Source organism: Ixodes scapularis, unplaced genomic scaffold (genome assembly GCF_016920785.2).
Source record: "Ixodes scapularis isolate PalLabHiFi unplaced genomic scaffold, ASM1692078v2 PGA_scaffold0__279_contigs__length_252992795, whole genome shotgun sequence".
Lineage (NCBI taxonomy): Eukaryota > Metazoa > Arthropoda > Arachnida > Ixodida > Ixodidae > Ixodes > Ixodes scapularis.
In genome coordinates this window covers 76,428,910-76,447,845 of record NW_024609835.1, presented here as the reverse complement: position 1 = coordinate 76,447,845, position 18,936 = coordinate 76,428,910, and the positions used below count along the sequence as shown (strand labels likewise).

At 45.4% G+C, this 18,936-nt stretch overlaps 1 protein-coding gene across 4 annotated transcripts in view; it reads left to right on the top strand.

Annotated features, from left to right (window-relative positions):
• Positions 1–18,936, top strand: part of LOC8026527 (sodium/potassium-transporting ATPase subunit alpha) — a 124,169-nt gene that overhangs the window by 81,815 nt on the left and 23,418 nt on the right. For 2 of the 4 annotated variants that reach the window (XM_029977938.4, XM_040501523.2), the window contains exons 2-7: positions 8,480–8,623; positions 11,159–11,218; positions 14,284–14,487; positions 15,529–15,642; positions 16,744–16,996; positions 17,997–18,265. In XM_029977938.4, coding sequence (XP_029833798.2) covers positions 8,480–8,623; positions 11,159–11,218; positions 14,284–14,487; positions 15,529–15,642; positions 16,744–16,996; positions 17,997–18,265 — 1,044 coding nt within the window. Of the gene's footprint in view, positions 1–5,515; positions 5,692–8,479; positions 8,624–11,158; positions 11,219–14,283; positions 14,488–15,528; positions 15,643–16,743; positions 16,997–17,996; positions 18,266–18,936 lie in introns of those variants that run through there. The other 2 variants (XM_029977939.4, XM_040501524.2) reach the window with 2 other exon arrangements.

The following is an 18,936-nucleotide window of genomic DNA, read 5'->3' as shown; positions in this document are numbered from 1 at the left end:
CTATAACCACAGGACAGAATACCGGGAGATGCTCGTCAGTCTTTCAAAGATGCCGACAGTCCAGACACCACGACCACCCATTATGTGTTATCGCCGACTTAACGTGTTTTACCGGTCCAGAAGTTCAGCCCATAGATCAAACTCTCTTAGTATAAACTGCTGACTTGAGACATCCCGCGTTGTGCACCTTCGTATCTTTCTTTCCGTTATATTTTGTGGTCTGTGAAAAATGGGGAACTTGTTCTCTGTGGCGCGTCCCTCGATGCACTCTTCATTTTCGTCCCCAAACGCCCTTGCACGTCCTTGGCTCCCCTTGCCGTCCGTTTCCCGAATCGGGTGAGGCTTTGCATCGCTCGTATACCATCGCGTGATATTCAAATGTCCTCGTAGTCAATATGACTGGGAGGGAGAAAAAAACGGCCGCACAGCAGAAAGTCCCCCGTTTCGGGCTGTGTACACAGGGGAAGAAGGTGCTGCTGCGGTATTTCCAAGTTTAGCCCCACGCTCGCCCAGGAGCAGCCGCCGACGCAGACGCAGTCCCAACCCCTCGCGAAAGGATTGAAAGCTTCCGTCCTCTATTGATTTTCTAAACGGGGCGGAGGAGTTGTTGATTCTGCGACGCCAAATCTGTCCGTTTCGTTCGGTCTGGAGTGTTGCTTGCTGCCACTCCTCGTATGGGAACCGCCGTCGGTTTGTGCAAACAAAGCGCTCCTGGAGCCGTTGGGGACCAGAACCCCATTGGCGAAGATATGGGTACGGGAAGGAAACAAGGGGGTGGCCCCGGAAGAACGGAGCCAAGCACTGCGCGGCGTGGGAAGTCCTTCCAGCCGCCCGACACCCTTGTGATCTTGGCCTGAAAGGTTCATTTCATAGGTAAAAAATTAATACCTTTCCCGCTGACAGGTTCCGACCACAATCATCCTGACTGTAACAGTCATGTAATGAGCACTTGGGCCTATACATTTCGAGGACTGTACAAGTGTCGACGGCCGGATCCTTCCTCTGGGCTTATTCACCATTCATGCCCACTAAACCGTGTTTCTCAAGTTCACACGCTCGAGACTATTCCAATCATCGTCCCCTGTGCGCCGCCATCTTTGTCTAGTGGGCTGTGCAATGCATTTTGAGCATGCGTGGTCGCTCTTCGGCTATCAGGCGTTCATTGCCCAGTCACTGGACATTTTTCGCCGGCGTGATCCATGCGACGCTGTCGGTAGGCCTTTCTGGGGCGACTGTCCCAAGTTATACCGAATTATATCTAAATTGCGTTGTTCATTCTTGTTTCGTAACGTATATTCATTTTAAAACGCCGAACGCCGCGGTATGGGGTCAGTTGTTCGTCGCCCCTACGCAAGGACGGCGAAATCGATCGCCCAGTGAGCGCCTTTGGGGGGTCACCGTCAAGGTCATCTGGCCATCCGCCCACCACACATCCTGCTCGCTCGGGCCGCAATCGACGTCCTGCACGCGTCGTCGCGAAGCGCGCCGCTCACGAGCGTTAGCAATATCTCTGGAGGGGGGAACCCTGCGGAGACGTACGCAGGCAACGACGACGATACGATGATCGATGGAGCGGTGTGCTCTCGTCGGAGAACAGACAATGGCCTCTGGTTCGCGGCAGGCGCACCGTCGGCGAACAGTCAGGCGGCGGGCCAGCGGTTTCGCGGGAGGTGTCCCAGAGGCTCGCTGTCGCGTGCGGGTGCGGCACGCGGGCGGGGGGCAGGTAGCGGGCATTCGAAAGGGCGAGCCGGCGGGCGGTTGTAGCAGGCCGCAAACAAAAGTCTATCCTGGCTGCAGTGACGGACGGGAACCCATTCTTCGCAGCGTGTTCTTCTACCGCTACGTTGAAGCCGCGACGTGTCCTTGGTGTACGTCCCTGCTTAGCTACTCCAGACGTCGTATGCCTGCCCATTGTGTTGTTGACTGAAGATGTCATCTTCGTCCCCTACGTTCTGTTCGCGACATCGAAGCTTTTTCGACTCCCACGATTCGCCTTCGGACCGTCTGTTTTTTTTGACGCGCGTCAAAGTGTGCCCGCCGTAGCGGCTGCCGACTGGCCCACATTGTGAAAAGACCCATTTTTCGAGGTTTTCGAATTTTCTTATGCTGGAGTTATGCCTTGCTGCTCTCTGTCTTTGCATAATGGCCGTGTTTGTGTTATGCGGCGCTGCAGGTACGCGGGGAGAGAAGGCGTTGTTTCTCGGAGTTCAAAGACCGCCGCCTGGGTTAAATGAATGTCGGGTGTGTTTTCTGCTTCTTGCGAGGTGAGGAGTGACCTATGTTTGAGCTGTCTTTTGGGCCTTCGAGTAGGTTGGATGTTATCCCCGGCTTTGTAAAAACTACTGGTAGTCGGTTTTTTTCATCGCTTCTCTTTCCTTCTCTTTACATGAAGTTACGCCGTCGCCTTAGTACTTGCGTGTATTGTTTTGGTAATTTTTACGCACTGCTTCGCGTCCCCTTCGTTCGATACAGCTTATTTCAAATATACTGAAGAACGGACACGGAAGGAATGCGTAAAAAATTAACTTGCTTATTAAGCGACTCCAAATCATTGTTTCGCTCGACGCTCCTTCGCTCATGACGGATAAAACAATACAACGGTAATCACTTAATCGCCTGTCGGATTATTTTAATCTTTGTATGAGCGCGTTCATTAGGAATTGCGTCAGTGCCCCTTATCTCGTCTCGCGGCCCTTCGCACGGCTCACTACGAGGTCGAGTCGGCTTTAGTTCGCTACCCCTGTAAGGGCGCGATAACGAGGTACTCAACTTCCCATCTGAGGGCGACTTCTGTCGCAATATCGTCAGAATGTGTCGCACTGCCGTCCTACAGATGTCACTGCCAGATAACGGATGACGTCCGCCCGCGGTCTCGACGAGTTCGGAAAAAAACCATAATACTTCATGTCTCCTTGACGTAAGTCGATTCGCGAGCATCTTGGACGGGGATGTGATGCGTAGTGCCGATTCCGCGCTGTTTGTCTTATCGCTAACGTCGGGTCTTTACTGACGTTCTCGGGGAGTCGCTCCGTTACAGACGCGAGCGTGCAGCCTTGGACCAACAGCTCCGAGATAATACTGCGTCAGCGTTTGACTGGGTCCTGGCTGATGAAGCTCGAGTGTCAACCGAACGGGGCTTGGCCTCCATTAGATAACGTCAGCACTACGTCATTGTTTTATTTTCCGAAAAGTTTGTGCGCTGAAAACGTTTGAAAGTCGTTCGTATACTCGCAGGGTAGACACGTTGTGGACAGATGCAACTCGAAAAAAAATTGGCAACTTTCTTTACACTCGAGCATCCTGAATGTGCCACAAAATAGCATGTTTGTGAACAGGCGGTATACATAAAAAATTGACGGGAGAAATACATAAGCAAAAAACCAGCGTATGGGGCGACGGATTCGCATACGAACATGTATTTCTCCTTCATACAGGAAATCTGAAGAGCAGTTGGCGGCTTAAAACGAACTGCAACGATATTTCTCGGTTGACCTTGATTCAATTCGAATAAAAAGACAAGGATGAATACCGGGCGGTAAAAAGCGCGCTCGCTTAACAATAGGGCTGCTTGAGGAGCGATGTTGAGTCGAAGGACCTCGTGGTTTTGCTACCACAATGCAGAAAGTCACGCCCTATAGCCCGTCCCTAACTGCGTGAAGCGTCGCATTGAAGATCATCACGGCGCAGTTGTCGAGGCTTCCGTTGTTGTTCATGCCTCCAGTGCGCAGCGGGAACAAGAGGGGAAATGGTTTAAATGAGAACACGTTTTCGTTTCTATTCTTTCGTGTGTGCGTACTGAAAATAACCGTTTTCACCGTAAACTAGAATCGTGAACACGCAAATAAATGTACTACCAGCGCGTATTGGGCATTAGAGCCCCGGTTCTTGAGGCGAATCCGGGGACACTGGTGGTATATGTGGTGTCTTGTAACGGTTCGATTTGCGGCGTCTGCTACTGGCACATGTGTTCCACGACGTGCTTCTAAATTTCCCACAGCTTTATCTTAGCATTTCGCCCTGTGACGTCGGGATCCCGTTAGCGCCGAGACTCGTTCGGAGCCGGCGCCGTCCCGCAAATTACCCCAAATTGCGACTCTGCGAATATTCATCTGCTGGGAGGTTAGGAGCCTTTTCTGCCCGTCAGCACGCACCCCGCGGATCGAGAACAGTCGGCCTTTTGATTTTACGCGTCGTATTAAGACCGAGAGATATAAGCTACAATTTGATGGGTAGCCATTTTACGTTTCCCGTGCCCCTTTTACGCACGGTTTCGGTATAATCTTTTGCCACGTGCGGTTGCTTCACTGCGTTCTCAGGAATGTGCATGGTCGGAGATTGGCTTTTTATATGTTGACACACAGCCCGGTACGTTATCGGGAAGATTGCACCAGCACCGCCGTGTTTTCTTCGTAGTTTTTTTTTTTTTTTTTTTTGTAAGAAAGAATATGGTTGAAATAGCGTGCGCGATGGGGACTACTGTGCCGCGTACGCGCGCTGAGTCGGATGATCCTAAATATGATGTAGTGCGGAAATTGTGTCGCATAATGTTTGTCCACTACAAATTTTTAAGAAAATCGTACTGATTTTTTTTTTTTATTTTTTTTTTGCGGACACGCGTTTTAGACATTGGTTTGTCTTTTTAATATAAAGGGATGGTGAACCGAAATTGGAATTTCAGAAAACAAAAACAATGCAGGAGCGGTAGGCGCGACGCAAAGCTGCCTCGCCGGTCTGCGCATTCCAGAGGAGTGACGTCATAGCCGCGGCAGACGCACTGGCGCCGCCGCGTGCCCAGCTGTGCGCCTCCGTTGCGCAGTAACCAAGTCTGACGCTGCAATGGAGCCGCTTGATAGCGCCTCTCATTTTGTGCGCATAAGCTCACGCTACGTATATCCTGGCATAGCCGAGCTAAGCCACCGCATTTCTCTTAGAAAAACGGTCATCCGTTCGAGATACCACTGTATGAGTGGTGTTTTGATGTTCGTAGCATCCCGTTGCACGCTTCTGCCGCCGTATTTCGTGGAATCCAGATTTCGGTTCAGCATCCCTTGAAGGCTGGTTCACACATTTGCAACGATTGCGTTCGTAATATCCAGAACACCAAAGAACCGTGACTCATGTTTTTCCGCGAAGCTGCTTTTGCATCGTGTGCCACGTTGTGTACGGCGAACATTTGTCCCGGTGACTTTGTCGTTCGTTTCGGTTGCTGCGAACCCGAGCGACGCACGTGAACCTGCAGCGTTTAGACGAACTACCTATATTATACGGGCCACCAAACTTCAGCGACCACAGGCTGTTCCTTCTGCCTAAGGCTTATCGTTGCGAACCCTGGCAGGCGATTGCACTGGCCGATTGTGCTTGGCTCTCGTGACCGACCGACTCTTTCGCCCACTTCACCCATTGTCGCAAAGATCGCGCACGCAGCAAGAACAAAGCGGCGAAGAGGATAACGGAAAGGAGGGCACCGATAACAAAAAGAAATAATATATAAAAAAAACGGCAGGAGCGTTATCTCTGCTTGGCCGCGCCGCTACAGGTGAAAAAGGGAGCCTGCCGCGTCCTCTGCGTGGAGTCGAGCCCGGGACGGGCCCTTGAGGTGGCGGTGCAGTTGGACGCAGCCCTAGTGCGTGTGTTCGTGCGTGTTGTGTGCGCCGCTACGGAACCTTTGGAAACGCCATGGATGACGACAAGGTATTTAGCGTTCGACGCCTTCTGGATACCCGACGACGGATTTCGGATATTCTCGAGACTTTACGTGGGGCTCTCCGAGCTGACGCCGATCCACCTCTTGGAATGTTTGTTGCTTCCATCGGCGTCAGGGTGCTCTCATAGGAATGTTCTCTATTCGCCTCGTCAACTCTTCAGATCGTTCGCATGGGCGGTGGCCTGCCTTACAAAGCGAATGGATGATTTCCCAACTTAGTCTTCGCTCCGCATCTAGAGCGCGCGCGCGCTTTGTGGGAGGGGAGCACGGCAAATGTGTGGTGGACCACCATGTCGGAAATTATCTCCATGTCCGTCCGGTTTTAGACGAAGTTGTCACCGTCCCACAGTGCTCTTCCGCGTACGCGGACCACCTAAAACTCGAAGGTAGGCTTGCGAGGACACGACTGATCCTTTACTCAAATGGGATTAAAAAGAACGCGCGTCGAGGCTTTGTCTTGTTAAACCGGCTTCTTAAAAATCGCATCATCTTAGGAAGCGCAAGCGGCGGCGAGCGCACGGATTGTACAGCGGGCGACCTCTCCCCTTTTTTCGTCATTCTGTCGCTGCGGCTTCTTTCTCGCGCGCCCAAACCATCGTGATTCCGCGCGCAGCTTCTCTCAGGTTGCGAACCTGGGTGTCGAAGCCGCCTCCGCCCCGGCGGCGGCGACCAAGTTCGCGAACCACCGCGCCCGCTATTGATTGAGGCGCGAAGGAGAGGTAGCGGGGAGCCGGCGTCAGACGAAGGATCGGGCGAGCGAGGGTGTGGGTGCGGACAAGCCAAATGGCAAGGGCAAAATTCGGGTGCCCTACGCACACCGCCGGTCGCGTCCCTCGCCGACGTCGTCTGCGCCGGGGTCGAAATGTCGGCTACCGCTGCGGGGTCACCCTGGACCCGGAAGGGGGGAGGGCCGCCGCGAGACGTGACCGGCCGGGCATGTGAGGACCGGCTGCTTCTCTTCCTGGCGGACGATCGAACCAACTCGCTTTATTCCTTTCTTGGAGATTATTCCAGTCTCCGTACCCACTTAGCGGCTCAAGCGCTATGTAGGATGGTCGCGAGCCATTTCAGTTCCTTTCTACATTTTGTAGTTTCGCTATCCACAGTTCTGGAGTCTCGTGCCCTAGAAGAGTTAAAGGTTCTGTCGACAATATATCTACTTACTAAATCCTACATACGATCATAATGAGAACGGGTTACAGCTGCCAGATTCAGAGGAGGGGGGTCTGGTGGGTGACCACTCTCTTAATTCTGCATGTGTAAAATTTTAGGGCGGGGAAAGTGGGGGGAGGCATATTTTCTCATACATTTGCAATGCCCCCCCCGCTCCCGACGATTGTGCACTTTAAACAACTCTCGTTTTCAGCATGTTGCAGTATTGCATTGTTTTCTTATTCATAGTCTGTAGTGCCAGACCCCTGGATAAAACAACTTCTGCTTAGTTGGAACAAATTTTGTCATTTGTCCCTTTCAAGACCTGCTTCAACTTGCATATGCCACTAGTTTATTTGTTCATATGTGCCTCACTTTGAACAATACAGTGAAAATGATCCATCAGAATACAGATATACACCAAGCAGGGTGCTAGTCTAGCAAGCTGGATAGTGTTCGGTCTTGTAGGCGTGCTTTATGTCTGATAAGCAGTTTATGCTTAAAGGAGCTGGGCAACAATTTCAGTGCTTTGCTTAAATAATTTGGGAGTTGGTGTCTCGACCTTTCCAAAGTAAAGAACAAGAAAAACGCTTTTGTCTGTATGTCCTAGTTTTATTTTAAAAATGGACAAAGATTGAGGTTTTCGGCACCTTAGCTCCTTCACCATTTTCCGAGTCACGTGTGCTGTGACGTCAGTGGGGGTCGTGCGAGGTTCCGGTGAAGCTCTGTCTCTAGAGCCATCAGTGAGCAGCAAGAACTCACCTCCGCATGATCATGTGCTGGCGCAGCGCAAACGATATTGTGAAAGGAGGGAAGTCTCATCGGGGTCCAACCATCCCCGTCCGACACTGCCCCCCTCCCCCTCCGGCTTCTGGCGGCTGTTCGCGGTAGCAGATAGAGCTGACGGTATTCCAGACGTAGGATTGATGACGCCATTAAAACTCCGTATAATAAAAGTTTTGTCGATGATACCAGGTTTTTGATGCATTTATATTTTTGTTGGAATGACAAGATTTATGGAAAAGTTACCTTTTATCGAGCAGGTATTCGCACTACTAGCTAGCTTTCTACAAGACACCCATTGACGTTATGCCACGTGGTGTTCTCGTGGCCGCCGCTCGCGGCCTCAGGTGGGGGAATATTCTAATTTTTGCCTCGCGATTACGCGGCGTAATCACAACATTTTGAAGGAAGGAGGTGTGTTTTCTGCCCTTCGTGACAAGTTGAACAGTGTCAAAAGTAGAAGATGCCAATTCTTTCAACGTTAAAATTGTTGCACAGCTCCTTCAAATATAAGGAGAAAAACTCGCACAACTCGGGCTGTGACATCAGCCCAAGTTGCACAGCCTGATGTGGCCTGACCACATGATGGGATTCTCTGTCTTGGAGAGGTGTCAGAGTTGCCAGGTGATTTATGTGGCACATACTTTGTTGATGTTCACCGGGTATATACTACTCCAGATGTCCAACATTGAGGTTTTGCTTTACTACTATCAAATATTACAATAAAAATTGCTTGTGCTGTGTGCTGTGTTCCTAGAGATCTCTAAATGGTGCTGCAAACTGATAATCACCTTTGAAGCTTCTCATGCTGATCCTGGCATTGTTTTGTTCTTCTTGCAGTATGGACGAAGTGACAGCTACCGGGTTGCGGTCAACCCGCGAGTTCCAGACGATGGCAGAACACCGGACGGGCGGCCTAGGGCTCGGCGGAAGGCAGGAAAGAAGGAACAGGACTTGGATGACCTCAAGCAGGAAGTTAGCATGGTGAGTATGCTTCAAGGCTGTGCTTAGGCCCGCTTCAGACGGGGCAATTTCACCCAGCAACTTGACGTCGCAAAACCAGCAACACGGTCGGCCCACGTTCACACGCAGCAACCGAATTGCTCAGACTTGCTATCATCATCATTCAATTTGATTTTTCTTGCACTATTTAGACGCACAGCTATGCGCTAAAAAACATGTTTTTATATCTTTGAATGTTGTTGAGAATACTAACTCATCTTTCTGAAAAGGTTTATTTTCAAAAATTATCCATTTCAAACCAGAACCAAGTCTTTAACTGTCATCATCGCCACCACAGGGGTGTCACGTGAAAATATTGTGTCGCTGATTGGCTGCAGCCGCGCCGCTTCAAACGTCTTCAAATTGCTCCGAGTTCCTCGCTTGTTCAAACCGGACCTGATCTCAGCAATTCGTGTTGATCTAGGGAAAGCTAGGGAACAACCCGCCAGCAATCTCTAAATTGCTGGAAAAGTTGCCCCGTCTGAAGCGGGCCTTACAAAATGCAACAAAAGAGGAGGAAAAGAATAATGTTGTTGATTATGAAGAAAACAGGGTTAGCCTTGCTGACTGGACTGACACTTGTCTCCAGACAACTGGCAGGCAATAATCTTTTCTAAGCATAAATCTCATCAAATGGTCACTCCCATAAACCACAAAAAGGGAGAAAAAAAAGTTCTGCTTTTGCTCTATTGTGTTTTGCATGCTCCTGAAGAGTGCTACTTTGGTCAATATCCTAAACCAAATAATTTGGCAGCTAGCAAAAAGTATATTTGTCAAGCAAAGCTACTGTTACCAGCTTCAAAGGAACAACCAAGAGCAAGAAAGGATAATGCTCTCATGAATATATTTGTCAATTATAGACTTGACAAAACATATTCCTGAGTAACACAATTTTGAGGTAGACCATTTTCACATTTCGCTTTTATAGGATGATGTGCATTTGCTTCTAAATACCCATTAAATTCCATCTGTTCGTGCTCTTACATTTGCACTATAGTTTTTAGGGAGCTGAATCTCCATGTTGTCACTTTATATTGCTATCTTTTCATGATTTTAAGGAACATGGCTCTCTAGCAGTTGAACCCTAGCTCTCGAATTACGTATATAGTATGCGTTCACTCCCTTGCTGGACAAGCATCTCCTTTGGTTAGTTTGCAAAATATTTTATTACAATTTTTTCTTTCATGTACATAAATTGTCGTACCTCTGCAAGTTACTTGGCTGGTCAGCAATCAATACATTTTTGAAGACTCAGATTGCCTTTGGATATTCTTTCACCATGTTTTCATAAAACATAGAGCTGTGAGGCTTAAGGCCCGTTCACACTCTTCCGACCTCTTAAAACTGGGTTCCTTAAAACTTCTTACAACGAGAGGACACACTGGTGCCATTTATTGCGTAGCAGTGTAAACTTGGTGGTCCAGCATATTTTTTAGGTCTCTCGCGCATTATCCTTTCTTTCTTGGCTCCAAAAACTTTTGGTGAACGTTATAAACGAGTCTTTCTAATAGGTATTAGGCACATTTGACCTCGGAAATCCTGCAAAACCTTCGCTCTTGTGAAATGCAGTTCCAGGGTCACCGCATAGATGGCGCCAGGATGCCATTGTGTTCCCTTGTCCTAAGAAATTTTTAAACGTTTTAACAGATCTCGTCTCTCTCGGTCGTACTCGGTTGCAAGAGTGTGAACGGGCCTTTATTAAATTTTTCTGAACTGTCTCACAAAGTCATAGTGCCACAGAAAATTGCAAAAGAAATGTGAATGCAAAATCAGAACCATGGTTGTTTTACAAGATATACGCGGAGTGAGCATAAGTGTCAGTTGGTAGCTAGCTTGTACATTCTTGACATTTACAATGTCTAGTCTGTCCTTCTAACCAAAATTTGGTTATTGATACTACAGCAGGTTTTTTTTCTGGCTAGGATGTTTGTGTTTCAAATAGGGTGATATAGATATCTTTCATTGTTGTTTGTCCTCTTCACCACTAACGAAGCTAGCCTGACATTATTTTGGATACAACTGTTGAGGTCCAGTTTATTCATTTTTGTTCTGGCATTTATGGCATTTCACAATTGGGTATGATTACTTAGGGGATAGATCTGTGTGAACTGCTGGTGAAAAATTTGTGTGTATACCTGTGGAATGCAAAGTGAATTGAAAAACACACCTGCATGTACTAGTCTTTATCCATGGAATGTAGTAACATGTGCATTCTATCAAGTTTTCTGGTATACACATGAAAGACACATAGTGCAGAACGATGTCTTACACATGAAATGCATGTTTCTGTTTTCTTTTGTTCACCCTTGACAAAATTTGCTCATATGACTTATGAGAATATTGTCGAAACCATCGATCAAGTATTAAGTCTCAGCAGATACAACCAAAACGTGTGTTGTTTGACTAGTCACATCCATAGCCTGCAGGAAGTTCCTGCTTTTGACATAACATAAGGTATCTATTAATGCAGTTGTTCTCAATGCACTTTATTTAATCAGGACTCTTTTCTTGTTCCAGGATGAGCACAAGATCCCCATTGAAGAACTTTACGCACGACTTGGCACGAATCCAGCCACAGTAAGAGTGCTCAAATTTTTCCCAGCTCTATGGTGGGGTTTTATCAGCGTGGGGAAGTACTTTTAAGTACATTGTAAAAGTACTACTTTAAAGGGCAGCTCCGCTCAATTCGGAAGATTTTGGGATAATCTGATTTCACATTAAAAAGCACTAATAATAGACACTGCATCATTTGCCTCGCAAAAAATGTGGAATTAATTGTTAAATCTTGCTTTAAGTACGAGCAGAAATCGAAACCAAAACTTTAGCTTCATCTGGCAACATTGGCCGCAACATTGGCCTCGGGCCGCCAAGAACATGGCTACCACATGATACGAGATGTCACGTGATCCTCTTTGTAACGACGGGCGGGAGAGAGGCGTGCGTGTGCCAGGCACAAGTGTCATCCGCACCGCACACTTCGCCACGTTTTGGTGTCAACGGCATTCGACGACGTCTGCACAACTGCGGCATAAGCTTGTGGAGGTAGTGTCTGTAGTGAGAACGAAATTCAGAGAGGCAACAATCACAAATGGTGAGGCGATGTCGGCGGTTGTGATGTGGGATACTGCAGGGACAGCCGACTGACTCCCAAGAAGCACGCTGCGCAGGCGCGTTACACTAATCACGTGGACACCACTGAGCGCCTAGAGGGAACGTTGCTGGTGTCAGCAGTCATGCTTACCCAGAGAAGTAAAAATAAACAAAGGAACAGTGATGATGACGTTTAGCTCAATGTTGGTTACGCCCACGCCGTAGCTTTGACTGTGCTGTTGGTTCCGCCTTAAATCACCTGCTCGAGTCAGCCAATTTCGGCAACTTAGCGCGTTGCAAAGTTTGCCGGGCCGTTTAAGAAACATTTAGACAGAATTAGGTTGTAATATTTGGTGTGTCGTCTCCCTAGGTGATACTAAAGAGGACTAAAAAGTGTGCAATAACCATTTACTCTGGAGAAAAGTGTTGAACTTAATGTGACTGGACACAGTATCTTCCCTCCCTTTTCTCCTGTATGGGATACTTTTGAGCAAAAAGAAAGAACTTAACTAGGCTTGAGCAAATAGTGGATTTTGAGTTTAAAGCGAATTTGAAGTGAATACTTGTTTTGGCTGAATATTAAAAAAAAAAAAAATGGTTTCTCCAAGCCTTTCACTACTGTACCATGCTTGAACGAAAGCCCGGTTGAACTCGTGTAGGTTGTTCCCAAGCTCCCGCTTGTCCGTTTCTTAGCTAAGTGTATTTTAATCATAACAATATTCATGGACTGTAACCTCAAAGTCCAATGCTTACATTGGGATAACAAATAGCACAATGTATTTGACATCAAATTAAACCTACACAGATGCCCAGCTATACCTAATCAAGGGGATTTACTAATCTTCTCGCTCTATGCAAATAGCTTCTCTTACATCTCCAATTTGAGGGGAAAAATAATATATAATGAATGCAGGCTCTCTGGACATCTCTGCATAACTTGTAGTCTAGCATAATAATCACTATTTAATTTTGAAAATTTTACTGCAGTGTAGATATCAACATCCACAAAGTTTCCATTTGTTTTTATATACACCAAGCGCACCATCCCGCTTTGAATGTATGCTTTCCTCCTAAGCGCACGACTACAATATATTTGTACATTTCGAATTGTTGATCGAAATGGGTTGGCCCCGCTGAGCCTGCTTCCTACCGAGCACCGGTGCACCGCGGAGAAGCAACACCCTTGGAAGCGATCTCCGCTGGAAGTGCTTCTCCACAGTGCACCGGTGCTCGGTAAGAAGCGCACTCAACAGGGCTCAACCACCGCGATCATAACATTGAAAAATTGAATATTGCAGTTCACCACAAGCGAATATCGAATACCGTATTACTTTAAGTTACCATTAGAAATGTTGAATAATTGTACCTCAATGTCACTACTGTTATTCTGGTTGGTGGGTAATCTCTTCAAAAAAGTTTTTTTTTTTGTTTTTGTTTATTCCGTTTCTTTGGGTAATGCCCTGAAGAGATGTGCAGAAAGTGGTTTGCCATTACATTTTTGGTCTTGAAACTAGCCTTTAGGAAAGCCGAATGACATATAGGTTCTGAATGTTGCACATTCATTCTTTCCTTTTTAGGACATTTAACTGGAAACGGCCATGACTAGGATATAAAATGAACAAACTGATATTTGTTATTAATATAGATGGTGGCATGCCCCGAATTTAAGCATTACAGAAGCAAAATTCTTGAAATTACATTATCATAATAACCTATCTGCAATGAATATTCTCGGTATACTGCTCAATTATATGATGTATCATATCATTCAAATGATTGTGGTTAGGCAAAATATCAAACAAGCACTTATCAATCTTGTCAGATTTTAGAGACTCCAAAAGTGCTCTCATCAGCTGAAATGTTCCCCCTTTGAGAAAGGAGAATGCCCTTCTAAAAAAAGGCTTCCCTGACATGCAGTCAGAAAGGGCCAAGTATGTTGTCCGTAGTAATCGAGGCTTACTCAATGACTTAATTAAATCCTCACTTTTACTCAAAGTTTGTATTTTGGTCCACACAGTTTTTAAAAGGAAAATAATATTTTGTTAGCCTGGCTGTCTAAAATCGGGATAGGCTCATTACCTCTATAAAGCATAGAACCATTGTTAGCTGTGGTTCATGTGCCTTGGATTTCTGCAGAAAAGAGCATTAAGAGGATAGTTTTTTTCTTTCCTCAACTTCACTCCTTTTCTCGTTGCATTTTATTTTCCAAAAAGTTTCCCGTGGAAGTTCAGTGCCACTTACAAAATCCTATGAATGAAACCAATGAAAGAGGGATTATCTCTTGGCCATGGACAACCCATATAGCGGCTTCAATCAAAAGATGCCCGTTGTTCTTTGGACGTTTTCTAAAGATGTTATGTAGATTGGGTGTTTTAAATAGAAATAGGGCATACATGCAGATAATTTATGGATTGTTGGAGATCAAGTAAAGTAGTAAAACGATGAAGTCAAAAGCCTCTTTGAATATCAAGAACTGTGTCCGATGACTAACTCGGACTTGAGAAGCCTAATTCAGCATCTGTGCGTGACTCCGTGGCATTCCTCTCTTGCAGGGCCTCACATCGCAACAAGCTAGGGAAATTTTCGAAAGGGACGGCCCCAACTCTTTAACACCTCCGAAAAAAACTCCAGAGTGGGTGAAGTTTTGTAAGAACTTGTTTGGAGGGTTCTCCTTACTACTGTGGATTGGTGCGGTACTCTGCTTCATCGCATACTCCATCCAGGCAGGCACATTTGAAGAGCCTCCCGATGACAATGTGAGTAGTGTGCCCCATTCATTCCTATACTTCTACAACATAAAACTTGGCCTCAATTTTGTTTTTTCTTATGCAAAGTGTTTTTGACTGTCAGCTTTTAAATGGGTAATCAAACTCGTGGACAGAGAAGTTGCATTAGGCTTTTTTCCTTGCATGTCTTATTCTCGCTTGTGACGGAACTTGATGAGTTGCAAACAACCACTGAATGTCTCAGCATTGTTTCATATTATCAAATTCTATTATAGTAATGCTCTACTAGGAAAGAAAATAATTTGAAATGTTGTTTAATAATGGTCATTCTTTGTTTGGGTTATACTAGTTGTAGTATGAGTCATTATTGCCAGAGGAAACCAGTGCTATGTCAGTGATTGAGTCCGCATTTCAAGCTTCCCAATTTTGGGGGTGGGGGCCGTTTTTTTGAGTACAGTAGGAAGTGGATCTGGCAATAAAAAATTTGCCGAGAGTCGGAAAAGTTTAACATTTACAAAGTCAGAAAAGTTGAGTTCTTGACCTAAAGACCTGTTACTTTGTAGGTATACAGTTTTAACACAAATTGTATATCCACAACTTTTCTTGTCCTGGCTGCAACATGTCATTAATTTTAAGAAGCAGTAAAAACATGGCTTCAATGAAATTCATAGCCATATCCAACTTCCAAGCACAATGAGGCTCAGTTCCAACAAGATTTTCACAAAAATGGTGGCATTAGAAAGATTGGTGCGGCACCCTGCTTCATTGCATACTCCATTTAGGCACATTTGAAGAGCCTCCCTAAATTTGTTTCATTGGGGATGTAATATGCTGCAACATTGGCAGGGATTTTGTCCATTTTTCATGTCTACATTTTGATGCATCGTAAGAAAATATGTGCAAGGGGGTGGAGCTCTCTCTCTAGGTATGAAGCATAACCGGGAGTTGTGAGCCATACAACTTTTTCAATGCTACATCCTGTATTTCTTACTTATTACATCTTCAGAGGCTCCTGACTTCTGTAGTTGCTTGCTCACTCCTCTCTTTTGTAATTTGTTTCTTTTTTTGCAGTTGTACCTGGGTGCGGTATTGGCCATTGTAGTTATTGTAACGGGTTGTTTCTCGTACTACCAAGAAGCCAGGAGTTCAAAAATTATGGAGTCTTTCAAAAACATGGTTCCACAGGTAAGTTTGTTCCTTCTGACATTAATTTTGCAGTAGGTTAGTTATATGTCACCATTCAGAATTTACAAAAATAGGATGTGAGAAAACAATATATTAGGATTTGAGAGTCCCAGTGCCAACATGGATAACAGACTTTATAAAACGAATCGCATTGCAACTGGAATTCCAGATAAATTTAATCTTCCTATTTTTTGTATCATATAAGAGTTCAATATTAGCTATAAATCTTTGTATCTCTATGGAGGACATTTTTAAAAGGTGACTGAAATATTGAGAACAATGATGGCAGATTGCATAATGAACATGTATCTTATGAAATGTGCAAAATAATTGATACCATTTTAATTTTAGTCTGCCCGTTCCAATGCATTGTAGTTCATTATGTATATTTCTTTTTATTCGCTGTTATTATAATTCACGTCTTTTTATGGAGCACATGACCTGTCGTGTGGCAAGGTCCTTACTTTGCCCAATCATGGGTCATGTTCACTTGGAATTGAGGTTTACAATGTCGCAGAAACTTAAGCATTAAATTATCTTTAAGCTTTTCATTCTGGCTATTTTGTCTGCAGCCTAATAACAAACCAATTGCAGTGAATTGGCTATTTCCATGCAAAATTTTCAATGAAGACAGAAATACATCAGAATCATAGATAACACTGAAAAACAGATATTTGCCTCTCCTGGGCAAGCTAGCTGTGCGAGGAATGATAAAGGTTTGCTAATAGATATTGTGGCAGCGGGAGGGTTAATCAGAAACCCTACCTTTATTTACTTACATCTCTCTCTTTTCCGGAAAAAGAGCTTTTGTCAGTGGTTAAAGTTCACTTGCTGACAATGTTTTTTAATCTGGTTGTTAAGAAAGATATTTAATTAATAACCTTGATAATTTTTTAATGCACTAGCAAGTAGCAAGATGCATCATCACATGAAAAAGAGGAATGCCCTTTGAGCAGCTAGATCATTCCTTGCTTTCATACCTGAAGGAATAACTGTTGTATATGGCCTAGCATACCTAGTCTAATGTTTCCCATACACTTTAGCTTCTTTCTTTTTTTTTTCTTCGCAGTTTGCTAACCATTTACCTTGTCTCTCCTGCAGTATGCCATCGTAATCCGCGATGGCCAGAAGCTGAACCTTCCCGCTGAGGAGGTTGTTGTGGGCGACATTGCTGAGGTGAAAGGTGGCGATCGCATTCCTGCCGACATGCGAGTTATCCAAGCCCAAGGTTTCAAAGTGGACAACTCTTCCCTGACTGGAGAGTCCGAGCCTCAGACACGCTCACCAGAGATGACCAACGAAAACCCACTGGAAACGAGAAACGTTGCATTCTTCTCCACAAACTGTGTCGAAGGTGAATCCTCCAGGCCCTTTCTCACTGGTCACATGTTGACTCCATGTTATTGTGCTTGGTGATTTCTCTAGGCATTGTATTGCTACAAGGTCTATTATTTCTTAAGATGATGATGTTTGAGTTAAAGACGCAAGATCCAACCCAACATGTTTAGAGAAGCGTTTTGCATTTTTTCGGTACCTCGCCTAAACTTTATTCCTACCTTTTACAAGCTGATTTGGTGTCGCATTAGCTGTGGTCCTTCCTGCAAATGCAGCCATACAAGTTTCGGATGCATTGAGCTCATTGTGAATCCAAGCAAAGAAAAAGAATGTCCCATTGTTGCTAAGCTTCCAGTAACAATAACAAGAAATGACCTAATTGAGTGTTAATTTAGCTGAACTTGTGTATTTGCACTCTGCTAAACTGCACTGTTAACTGGTTTAAAAGTGAACAAATGATATCAAGACCTTCGGCCGAACAGTCGTGCAGATTGTAAACTGTAGAAAAATGTATTTAGTATTGAAGTGTCTGCAGCATATTTCTTCAGTATCCTCGGGTAACTTTGGTGTCACACGAAATTAAGGCATACCAATGCAGAGAGCATGTCGTCTGCTTCTTGCGTAAGAGTTGCGGTGATGGTGATGTCAAAATGATGCCGAGCTCTGATTGGCTTTGATTGAAAGGATAGTGATTAGACCTCGATGCTAGATGCCTTGAGGTCTTCTATTTTTTTTTATCAGCCAATAAAGGCTCAGCGTTCCGACATCATCGCAACCCCTGTGCAAGAAGCAGACGGAACTTTCGCTCCACATAACGCAAGAAGTTGGAACAGCTGCTGTAACTGCGGTTCTGGACCTGCACTGATAAGCTGATTGAAACCCACTTTTCTGTTTGTCCGAAGCTAATTTCTAGCTTGTCTGTCCCTAACCATCTCTCCTTGAAAAAGTCCCTGGCTTCACAAATTCTAGTACCGTACTGTTGTCGGGGGCACTGTTGTGATCCGGTGGTTCTCCTGCAGGCACCGGCATGGGTGTAGTGATCAACACCGGTGACCGCACTGTGATGGGCCGCATTGCCAACTTGGCGTCCGGACTGGAGATGGGCGAGACGCCCATTGCACGGGAGATCTCTCACTTTATCCACCTCATTACGGGTGTGGCGGTGTTCCTTGGAGTGACCTTCTTCGTTATCGCCTTCATTTTGGGCTACCACTGGCTTGATGCTGTGATCTTCCTCATTGGTATCATCGTAGCTAATGTCCCTGAGGGTCTACTAGCCACTGTCACTGTGAGTACCCTCCCTCTGTTCTGCATGTGGGGCTGGTGAAAAGGAAATTCTGGGTTCAAGCATTGTATTCTTTTGGTACCATGCATTTCGTTCACACTTCACAAAGAACTTAAGTTTGTGCCTTTCTGAGGTGCTCCCACTATGCAAGCATGCACGTAGTGGGAGCAGGTGAGCTTATTTGTCATCATACTGAAAAACCCTGGAGACCAGGTAACGCAAAAAAGATGGCAGTGAGATGGTGTTGTGCTTGTCTCCCTTTTTTTTTTATGTGTATGTATTTCCTCGTGTCCGCGATTTTTTACTATGTAGGTACCAACTCACAGTTGCAGCTTCCATAGATTAAGAAATGGGGTGTTGACAGGCCATTATGCCGTGGGTCAAAACCTGGCTTCATCAAACATTTTCACCCAGATATGTGTTCTGAAAATTGGGCTAGGCTTGATTATTCTCCAAAAACTGTAAATGACATTGCCTGCAGGCTTTCTTTGAATGCTGTATGGATTGCACCCTCTGACAATTTTATATTCAACTGGAACGAGGGTACTAGCCTTATTTCTTGTAGATTCATCGTTCAATATTATTTCAGGATTGAACTACCAGTTCTTTCTTCTGCACACTATATGTATTTACTAGCAGTATTGTGTGTTTTGATTAGTCTAGAGAAATATATC